The sequence below is a fragment of the Micropterus dolomieu genome, linkage group LG02 (genome assembly GCF_021292245.1).
Source record: "Micropterus dolomieu isolate WLL.071019.BEF.003 ecotype Adirondacks linkage group LG02, ASM2129224v1, whole genome shotgun sequence".
In the NCBI taxonomy this organism is placed as follows: Eukaryota; Metazoa; Chordata; class Actinopteri; order Centrarchiformes; family Centrarchidae; genus Micropterus; species Micropterus dolomieu.
This window is the reverse complement of record NC_060151.1, coordinates 21,296,758-21,308,004: the sequence shown is the minus strand read 5'-3', so window position 1 is coordinate 21,308,004 and position 11,247 is coordinate 21,296,758. Positions and strand designations below refer to the sequence as shown.

General features: G+C 39.0%; 3 protein-coding genes across 3 annotated transcripts; all 3 read right to left on the bottom strand.

Annotated features, from left to right (window-relative positions):
- Positions 1–1,974: 1,974 nt before the first annotated feature.
- On the bottom strand, positions 1,975–5,473 carry LOC123967034 (hsp90 co-chaperone Cdc37). The gene is made up of 8 exons (XM_046043086.1): positions 5,098–5,473; positions 4,514–4,795; positions 4,219–4,324; positions 4,005–4,120; positions 3,717–3,839; positions 2,959–3,141; positions 2,792–2,863; positions 1,975–2,622 (listed from the first exon to the last, which is right to left on the bottom strand). Exons 1-8 carry the CDS (start codon positions 5,203–5,205, stop codon positions 2,485–2,487), a joined length of 1,128 nt encoding a protein of 375 aa, XP_045899042.1. The 5' UTR covers positions 5,206–5,473; the 3' UTR covers positions 1,975–2,484.
- Positions 5,474–6,462: 989 nt separating this feature from the next.
- cmc4 (C-x(9)-C motif containing 4 homolog (S. cerevisiae)) lies at positions 6,463–7,637 on the bottom strand. The gene is made up of 3 exons (XM_046039761.1): positions 7,494–7,637; positions 7,337–7,412; positions 6,463–7,260 (listed from the first exon to the last, which is right to left on the bottom strand). The coding sequence occupies exons 2-3, from the start codon at positions 7,392–7,394 to the stop codon at positions 7,124–7,126; spliced, it is 195 nt and encodes a 64-aa protein (XP_045895717.1). The 5' UTR covers positions 7,395–7,412; positions 7,494–7,637; the 3' UTR covers positions 6,463–7,123.
- Positions 7,638–8,011: 374 nt separating this feature from the next.
- LOC123967262 (hemicentin-2-like) lies at positions 8,012–11,247 on the bottom strand. Its single transcript, XM_046043324.1, has 4 exons — positions 11,196–11,247; positions 10,195–10,461; positions 9,764–10,096; positions 8,012–8,793 (listed from the first exon to the last, which is right to left on the bottom strand). Exons 1-4 carry the CDS (start codon positions 11,245–11,247, stop codon positions 8,453–8,455), a joined length of 993 nt encoding a protein of 330 aa, XP_045899280.1. The 3' UTR covers positions 8,012–8,452.

Below are 11,247 nucleotides of genomic sequence, written 5' to 3'. Positions count from 1 at the left end.
TTAGTTTGGTCTTTTGCAGTGTGTTTGGGGAACTTCATGCCTCAACCTGCAAATTTCACATTACTCCATAACGTATAGCGTTTTTAATTTGTGGGTACAGAAAGAAAATATGGAACCAAATCTATAAGTATAGAAGACATCAGTACTTACTCTGAAATTGTGTACTATACTTTACTTGAGTCCATTTTATTCTACTTTATACTTCTAATTACAGGCACACATACAAATCTAAAAGGGGACATTGAGTATTATAAGTATTTAAATATAATTGTGAAAGCAGGGCTTTTAAAGTAGATCAGATCTCTACTTCTACCACCACTGGATATTTATCATCCATGATTGCTGTTGGAAAAGGTGCTGTTCTTCGTCTGTGTCTTATTCTCAATGTGAGAATCATCACCATCATCATCTAGCTAGCTATAGCAGCAGTCATTTTGCAAACATAATCAGCTGAGGGGGTAAAATAGTTTACATTGGGGCTTTATCAATTTGGTTCTTTTTTTTCATCTTTATTTTGTCTGTGCCCTGTTTGGATCAATACATTGGATTTTTGTTGTAGAAACTGCATGAAGAATGCGTACTGTCAACAACTACCTCTTAGGATAGCATTATACTGAAAGCGGTCTCTAGTGTCCATTTCCAACACTACAAATTCCAGCATTGAATCAACACAATGTCAACAAAAATTCATAAACCATTACCTGCTTCACAAAGATTTTTTTGCATTGCTGCAAACGTTCATTTTGACTTGATGATGAAAAGCACAGGTGTAATAAATCCATGGATTGGGGCCACACTCATGCTTACCCTGATATGACACATTTGTACAATGTTTATTGAGAAGATTAGGCTGCTCTCCCAAACATTGGTACATGTATGGTAGGCTATATCCACTGTGCTTTCATTATCATTTCCTTCAATATCTCACTATCAAGTCATGCTTTGAACACAAGGTAACAGATTTCCCTATCTAGCAGCATAAGATAATTTAGTCAATGAAAAGGAAGCCATCAAGTAACTGATTCACACATCAAGCACTAAAAAGCCAACCATCAATTAATCAGTCAAATACAAAGCCCTCCACAAACACACCTGTAAACAGGTTCATCCAGTGTTATTGCGTGCATCTCACTTTATCATACAACGTGACGTTGTTCATCATGAGCGATTGTTGTTTAATGTCAGCTGTTGTCTGATAATGCATTGTGCACCTGCCATTCAAAATCCTCACCCGCACCCAACAATAGTGGCTATCAGCCACCGTTCTATCATGTCAAATTTTGATAGTATTTTGGTCTGCTCTTTGTCTTGACTAAATGGAGGTTGAGGTCTCCGTCAGGTAATTGTGATTGTTTATTTTTTTTTAATAAAGCCAGCTCTGACATCAAGCAAATTCCAACTAAGCACTCTCACCTTCCAAATACAAAGCATTGAAAGTGGAAGTATAGAATCCAACCACATCACCTAATGAGGGCCAATCATTCTTAGGCACTTGCACAGTCCTTTTTATACACTTAATTGGAATTCTAATTTGGAAAAGGTGGGAACAAGTGGGGTCCATGAAAGCCATCAATCATGCCCGAGCACTACAAAGCTCACCCTTACGACTCTTATTTCCATTTGTGCGCTAATGGTTGGCAGAACGAGTGGAGCCAGTGTGGCCAATCGTCGTCAGGCCTGAAATCAACAGATTTCTGTGTAATATTGGTTATTGTCTTGTAATGTCTAATGGACACCATGATGTACTGAAGGCCATGGCATATTTATTTTTCTACAGTCTATTTACCTGTCATTTGTAAATACCAAATGCATTAGAAAACCCATGCACAGATGCACTAGCGCCACATTATTAAGTAGTGGTTACCACCACTACAGGTCCCACAGGTGGATCATTTTCTTGTGAATCTCTAACTTTTTGATTTCAAAAGCATTTCACCCCTGTCGCCTTCAGTTTCTAAACATAAGCACAACACCTTGATCTTGAATACTTATAATTCAACCTTTAGTTATGCAAGATTGTAGAAAATGTCACTTTGGGGAAATAACCATCAGAATACATCAGTTGCTCAAGCTCTTAAAAAAAAAAAAAAAAAGAAAATTATATGCACAACCTGAAAATGTATGGAACATTTTTCAACTATACAACAGCACAAATCAAGCAGGCAGGCATATGTGCACATACAAGCCCACACAAATTGACAGGTGTATACAAATAAATGTAAAAATACAGCTTTAGTGATGTCCAAACAAATAAAATACCTAAACACAAGCAGCAGTACTTTGCTAAGCAGGAGATACTGATGCAACATAGTTGTGCTGTCAGGTGAAGGCTAATCCCTTAAATCTCAGCTAAATATTTTAGAGAAGAAGAAGAATTTCATTGTTCCTTGATTGACAAACTAGTCATACACATAGTGGAGTTGCAATACAGTGGGTAAGGTTAAGTACATTTGCAGAAACAACAAATCACAGGCTCAGTGTTGGTCATTCCTTCTTAGTTTCTTCCTGCTCCAGTTTCACTTCTTCATAGGTATCTTCCGCTTTATCTTCCCCATCGTCTGTCTTGGAGTTTGGGACCCAGAGCCCCGAGTCTATGCACCTCTTCATGTGAGCCTTCGCCTCCTAAATTGAGTAAACAATCACATTTATTAACTTAAAGAAGGACAAAAATACATACGTGTATCAGATAACTACATATTTACATAACTGAAATATGATTCCAAGGAAACTTTATTGGTCAGACACTATATATTATTATTATATAAATTCTGTAGGCTTTAAAGAAACCTACCGTTGGGTCCATTTTGCTAATAACCTCCTGCAACAATTGGATGTCCTTCTCATCAAAGCATTTCTGCATCTCCTGCAATTTAGAACATACTTTGTAAGGCATTTCAAATGAACAAGAGAAGATAAAAAGGAGATTGCTGAGGCTTCTTGCAAACAAAAAGAACTTACGAGTGGAAGGGACTCGTATACTTCAACAGGATCTAGCCCTCCGGGTCCCAGGCGCTTTTGTCGCTCCTCTTCCTCATATTCCTTCATGGCCTTTTCTATGCGGATCTTTGCCCTGCCCCGAACCCGCTCCTTAAATGACTCCAGCTCGTCATTGAAAGCGTCTTGGTACTGCTGATCTGCTGTCTGTACGGGGACGCATCATTTAGTATGTTGGTGGCGACACAAATGAGCATTTAACTGCATTTAACTGAGCATTTCTTTGGGCTTTTGCAACACAGGAATCTTTTGAGGAACTTAAAAAGTCACATATCATCTCAAGTTACTGCAGTGACGTCCAGGTGTACTCCAGTAGCCCTCAGACTATTTGGGTGTGATTACAGGTGCAAAAAAGCCCCCTTCTGACCACACCCAATCAATTAACTTGCATTTCCACTGGAAGAACCAAGGACTAAATTTAATTCCTCTACAATTGTACAAGCGCCTATTATTCTATACTAATTGTACTTGTATCATTCACAAATTATTGACGTAGAGGAATAAGGGAGAGAGAGGAATATGTGGTCCTTGCGTGAAAACTGCATATCAAAGGCTGTTGTTTTTAATCCATCATTAGAGTAATTTGTCTAATATTCACAGTTCTTCACATGTAAAGTCAAATAGGAATGTTGAAAAGACTAGTTCTTCTATTTACTGCATAGTTCCTGGAACATTTTGGTTAAACCATTTGGTAAAAAAAAAATAAAATAAAATACAGTTACCTTGATCTTGGCAAAAAATTGACGAAAGCAACCACGGGGGTCCACCTTGAGGCTTTTTGCCAACTCTAGAATGAACTGCATGACGATAGTCTGATGTGCCACTTGCTCCATCAATGCATGTTTCTACAAAGAAAAGGAAGCATTTATAATAATGTACATATTTTACAGAACACAATGGCTATGTAAGGAATACTTGTGGCAAATAAAAAGGATCCCTGCGTGCAACGTATGGAATGAATGCCCTTAAACCAAAATGTTGAAAAACACATTCTGTTGTGTAGTGTTTACCTCCTCAACTTCAATGTCAATGCACATGATGACCAGGTAGTTGGCGGTCTCTTCACATACTAGATGAGGATTGTCAGAGAGGTACTTCTGGCTGTCATCCCAACGTCGTAACATGCCTGTAGTATAGACAGCAATGAAGGACCACCTCTACTTACAAATACTAAAACCCTGTAGCATGCAGTATATATGGTGAATGGATGTCAATAATCCTTACCAAAATGTTTGATCTGCTTCTCATACTTCTCCACAAAGGTTTTATGCTTTTTCTCCTTCTCTTCTTCAGTCTCTTCAGCAGGATCCGGGCTGATATTAACAATGCTCTATGGAGGACAATCAGAGGCAGAGAATAATCATTACAGATTGATCAAAAACCATCTTACAGAAACTAGTTAACTTGAAATGTATGTATGTTTACGCGTGACCCACAGCTAATCCCTCCAATCACATACCCACTTCCAAGTTATCCACTTTTGAATAATAAATAAACGGCCCCCCATTTTCTGCCTCACCTTGCTGAAACCTTCCTTGCTGAGCGTGTCGACATTCCATGGCATCTTCTTCTCTTCCCGGTTGTGCTCTTCCATCTTCTTCTCCCACTCCCGTTCCTCCTTTTTCAGTTTCTTCTCCTCAGCCTGGGCTTTAATCAACTCTGCTTTGGCATCATCTGTTTTTGAAACAGCCAGCTCTTGTATTTTCTTCTGCACCTCTGCCAGTTTACGTCGGCTCTCGCAGTGTGCCTTGTTTATCTCTTCACCCTTTTTCTGAAATTCTTCCATTCGTTCCACACGTGCCTGAAGTACAAACAAGGGTTTCATGCCCACCATAGTCTTTGACTATGCATTACTACCAATCTATCTGCAATACATGGATTATACAGCCACAGTCTTGAACTATGGTGAACATCCACTCTCTCCTATTTGTTTTTTCTAATTGAAAAGGTTAAACATTTGTAAGTTAATATTAGTATTACCTACTCGATTATAATAACTGTACAGAGCAACAACATGAGTACCGGAAACATGAAGTTACCAGCTAACAGTTACAGTATAATGTTTACCAATTGTACTGAATATAAACATATTTGAATCTGTACCTGGTGTCTCCACCTAAAGAGGCTGGGTGTGTCAATGTTCGGATGGGTGTCATCTTCATCGTCTGACACCTCAATGTGGTCCCACACGCTGTAGTCTATCCTAGACATGATGCCAGCAAGAACCTAACCTAACGCAAACAGCGTTAGCTTGGGATATGACTCGGCTAAGTTAGTGAGCTAAACGCAACTAATCCGACTCTTCAGGCAAAAACGCATATAACACAAGAACGCACTTTTCAGAAATGTGTAATTGTGCTCAATGCAGCAGCTGGCTGTGTTTAGCCAAGATAAATCTGACAAACCTACCCAGTGCGGGCTAGCCCGAAACTGCTACAGGCTTCTAGAAAGAATAGCTGCTGCAAATTTCCGTTTGACGTCAGTACGTCTTTCCGTCACACTGACGTACGGCGCCGGAAGCCTGTAAGAAGAGCTTTGTCGTTTATCAAGTTATTTTTCACATTCATAAATTAATTAAACATATGTAAACATCTATATTTGAAAATGGTGTCAATATTTATATATATATATAATGGATTTTTTCTATTCATTCATGTATTTCAGAATTAGCATGTTTAGCCCAGACGCGGTGTAGTCTTCACACATCCTACAAGGACTATTTTTCCAGTTAGGCCTATAACGTTACTCATTTCACTTTTACGTGTGAGTTTTCCAAAACCTCCCTGGCATAAGTTAATATGCTTTGCTTCTGTAGCAATGCAATATAATAAATAAATCACTAATCTCAAAAAAAGATTTCCCCTTCAACTGCTGTAAAGAAAACATTTTCAGAATCAGAAATACTTTATTGATCCCCGAGGGGAAATTCTTTAAAGGGGAAGGGGACATTAGTTCTCTGCATTTAACCCATCCTATTTAGGAGCAGTGGGCTGCCATCTTTAGCCAAAAAAGAGGGCACACTGACTGACAAAACTAATTTGTTAGTTCATGGTAAATATCGACCTAAATCCAAATAAATTTGTCGCACATGGATACATTTATGTTGGAGGAAAAAAATGGTATTTTCTCTAAAAGGTACTTGCCATTGAATTAGCCTACTCCAGGGTGCAATAGTAAAAACTGTTCATACTGTGTCTGTTACACAAATACGTAAATGTATATTTAGAGTATGTCAGAAAAACTTGAAATGTCTTTGCTATTGAATATTAATTGAATATTATTTTGAAATGTGTATGCTGAGAAAGATTCTTCAAGGATAACACATTCACAAACAAATAATGAAACATTCAGTAGACTTAATTTCTTGTTAAGGCATCAGTCCAGCAATCAAGAACTTCCGACTAGACTGATGCTTAACTTGCCCAGGCCTGACAGTAATCGCACAGAGAAAACTTTAGGAGAAACAGATGTACTGTACCAGTTTATCTAATGACAACAAATTCAGCAAACAGTGATACAAACCGGGCTCAGTCAGGGAAATGTCACTCAAGCACAGTTTGTACACACATACACAGTCCTGAGTATAAACTGTGTATGAGTCTGATCAGCCAAAACACATTTAAATCACCTGAGGTGTGCAGGGCCTTTAACAAGTCACATATGCAGTATAACTGCTCAGTGCTGACATGCACAAACTTGTGTCTCATACTTGTTAACAGGGTGTGGATACAATAATGTGAAACGCCTTAGAAAATAATTCATTCGAACTTTAATAAATACTACATCTGACAGCTTATTCAACTTTATGATGTGACCAGAGTGACATTTTGAGTTGTCAAACCCTGGAGTAATTAAAAATATAGTTAACACTGGAGAAGGTGTGTCAGCTCCAGGGCTCATGATACTTATGTGCCTTTCTGCAATGACGTCTCAAAATGTCTGCTCTGATAAAGACCTATTGAAACTCAGATAATAAAGATAATTTACAGCCTATTTCATTTGTGCGGATATTCTTCCAAATTATGTAACAAACTCAGTCCACTGCAATATGCACAGAATATTACACAGTCAATAAAACATTGCCACAGTGTTTCTATCAAAATGTCCATCAAAAGGATCCCACACGGAGCTAAGTGTTACTTGTGCTCTTGGTGGGCTTTGAGTCCTTGAATCCGGAGCAGCAGATGGACTTTCCAGCCTGCGTCTCACAGCACCGCCGCATCTCCCTGATCACGTCCTCACACATGCTCTCTTTGTATTTGTTAGCTGCAGGAAAGGGACGGAGTTAGCTGAAAGACAATATCAGATCTGCTTTACTGCCATTCAGGTGACTTTTAAGTACCTTGCAAACACGTCTGAATAGCACATGCTTGTTTTTGACACGGATCTTTCTGTGGCATAGCCTAACGTTGGGCTACCTGAAAAGGGAACAGACAGGGACGATATTCAGAAGTTGTCCACTGGTTTTAAGCAAATAAATATCAGGCACTGACTCCCACCTTTTATCAATCTGGGTGGTTGGCAGGGACGTATTATGGTGAGGTCTTTAGTGAAAGGTCGATTTTCGTTAGCCGCTAATGTCACTTCCTTCTGCGACTGCTGCGAGGTACTGTTTTGGTCACGTGACAAGTGACCATCCTTGGAAAAGTGCAACAGCGACATCTGGCGGTCGAAGGTCAGTGTACCCAGACACATTTTACCACAGTCAGTCAAATGACTAATTCTACTGAAAGTGGGCTGGAAAAAATAAATAAATGCCATAAATTAATAGTTATTTTGAACATTACTTGTCAAAATGAGTTTTTAATCAACTGTGTTGCTGTGCTCTCATGCTTATGTTAAGTGACTGTAAAACTTAGATGTCAAGTAACATAGGCTACTGCTAGTACTAATACATAATCTTATAATACTAGGTATAGTATGAATAAATGAAAAACAATGTTATTTTTTTAACTTTTATTCATAAAGATACACAAATCAAGAAACAGTTCATATTTACAGTAGTGGCCTGCTGATCTTTAACATTCAGTATTAAAGTTGATGCATTAATGATAATGTAGTCATCATTGCTATAGCTATCAAGAGTATAGCTACACAATTGTAATGTTACAAGATAATTTCATTAATAGGAAAATAAGTCTAGGAAAAATATAAATTAGATACAGGATATCACATGGAAAGCACAAAAAGTGTATTATATACTAAACCACCGATCTATCTCACAGAACACGTTAAATGGGAAAATAGTGAAAAATTAAATGACAGTTATCGTACATAGTTTATTCAGATCTTTAAGAGAGATCTAATTTTGCCTGATACCAAGATTCTCATAAATATCTGTTGAATCATGAATGCATTGTCATTTCCATCTCCAAAGATGCAACAGTAAAATCCCCTTAGTTTAATTCTCCTTGTGTGTCCAATGTGGTCATCTGATCCCATCTCAAGATCTCTTGTTTCAAATACCTAAGTGAAAGCAAAAGAAGACGCTGATTAGGACGCAGGATAAAGAGACAACTTGCACATGTGCACTTTCCCCTCTACCTTTGGTCTTGGCCTTGACAATAAACTCCTTGCTCTTCTTCTCCAGTGTATTGGAGGCAGTGCAGATGTAGGTCCCTGGGAGAAGCGAGGATGAGGTAATAACTGCTTCTTCCTCCATCCTTGCCTGAATGGCATGGGAGGATTGCCAGCTGTACACAGGTGTTGGGTTTCCTGTGGCAGTGCAGTTCAAGGTCATTTCAGAACCCACTATAAGGTCCAAAACTTCTGATTCAGGACTGAGGAACATTGGGGGGACTAGAGAAAAGATCAGAAGGATTATATATACCATCTTCAATGTATTATTAACCATATAACTCTTCTTAAGACCGGAAATAGCCTCATGGGTCCGTGTACGTTCTGATAGTTTGTTTTTTCGTTTGAACAAATAAACGAACAAACGAGAAAACCACCTTTTCTTCGTTTGTCCTTTCAAACCAAAAACGAAGAAACGGGGAAAAAAGACTCGTTCTCCCGTTTTTGGATTTAGAAACCAAAAACGGGAGAACGAGTCTTTTTTTCCGCTACCTTCATTTAAATCCTGCCACCTGCTGGTAGAAAGGGGGAAAAGCTTGGTTCATTACAGTGGAAACCACATTAAATATTTATTTAATATTAAACATATAGCGCTGACAGTAACAACTCTAAACACACAATAATTTCTTAGGTTAACCTATATTAGCCTACCAACTGTACTGCACCAAACAATGTGTTTAAAAAACGTGACTCTTGCTGTTTACATGAATAAATGCCCAATATTATAGTGCATGCAATCAACTGCTGTTGCTAACGTATTTTTCTCGGTCCAGGTGTAATTATTTATTTATTTAATTTCACCTAACATCACCCTGGTATAACGTTAGTGCTGCATAATGTTACAGATCCGACCGTTCTTGGCTTTTTTAAAAAATATCTATACTCTTACTTACTCTTACCGGGTCACCTGGCTCACCGGTCTTTCTTTTCTTAACGTCTAGGCCTATCTTCAAACGTAAAATGAAAATAGGAATTTTATAAAACCAAAATCGGACTATTATTTGAATTTGGTTTAGTCGTTTTTCGTTTTTGGATTTAGAAACCAAAAACGGGAGAACGAGTCTTTTTTTCCGTTTCTTCGTTTTTGGTTTGAAAGGACAAACGAAGAAAAGGTGGTTTTCTCGTTTGTTCGTTTATTGGTTCAAACGAAAAAACAAACTATCAGAACGTACACGGACCCTTCATGACTTACAGTACACAGAGGCATTAAGAGGCTCCGAGGTCACAGTAGGAGGTGGATGTGGTCCCTCTGGACCGAGCTCCAGCACTGCTGCACACCTGTACTGTGCTCCATTCTCAGCTTTGGTTGGTGTGATCAGGAGGATAGAGGACACTTGAACGGGCGAGGAAGATGTGAGGTCAGAGAAGGAGTGGTTATAAACCTCAGTCTGCCCTTTGTACCACCTCAGAGTGAGGTACTGAACAGGAGCAATATTCTGAACCTCGCAGAGTAACTGGTACTCTTTCCCTTCCACCATGGGGCCAGTGTGGTTCACAGGCCTGATGGAGACACTATCCGGGGTTTCTAAATAAATAATACACAAAGTTCACATCATTCAAACCGGTTTATGTGAGTTATCAGTTTCCACATGTATAGGCCTATTAAAACAACAGTTGACTCACTGTAAAGAACCAGGTTGAGTTTCTCCTCACACTGTCTCGGAGCTGTGAAGAACACACCATAACAGATAGGCTCCTCTATCCAATCAATGAGACTGTCCACCTTCCACTGGACAGACAGGTCCTGTTGAGTGTGTGCAGCGCTGATGGCCGATTCCCAGCCCAGGACACGTACCGGGCGAGCGGCTTCACAGCTGACTGACACCGGCTCCCCAAAGCCCACCACCACCCTGGAGGGCTTGAGGATTAGGGAGCAACCTTCACCTGACACTGAGACATACAGAAGCACCCACCATCATGATAGCCAGCTTCAACACCACCACAACCTTCTTTCCACTTAAAGCACTTTAGTAGAGTAAAGGCAAGAAGGCTGCAGGTATTAGGCCTATGTAACCCTGTTACAACCCACACAGGACAATCACAAGTAATAAATCAGGAATAGCCTAATATTCGCCAAACACTCTGTGTATAATATTGAATGTATAGATATCTTTTAAATTATTTATTTCTATGCTATAGCAACAAAATGTTGGCCTATTCAGAATTAGACCTACAGCTTAACAGATAGCCCGTCACAATGTTGCAGAAACAAAAAGTTGCAGAAAGTAGCGTAGTTACCTAAACACAAATAGGTATATTTTAGGCTACAAAGATCTAAAATAGGTACACATGGTCTAATTCCACGAGGACTGTCTTTTAAAGGAAAAATAAACAAACGCTTGTTGATGCACTGATGGTCGTTATCATGTTCATTTTATCACCGACTGGAGGTCATAATTACGGTAACCTAACTTACGCTTTCGTTTATCACTAAAGCACGATATTTATAAGACACTTACTGCACCAAACATCATCTAGGAATACTTAATACATTTATGTGTATGCATACTACTAGCCTACGCTTTCATTTATCACTACACCGCTATTCCCATGAGAAAACTACTGCACAAAACCTCATCTTTAAAAATAAGTGCGAGCAAAGCATGTTGCCTACAACATCTTACCTGAGTAAAACATGCAAAGCGTCAGAATCCATTGAAGAAAGTTGTTCCCCAT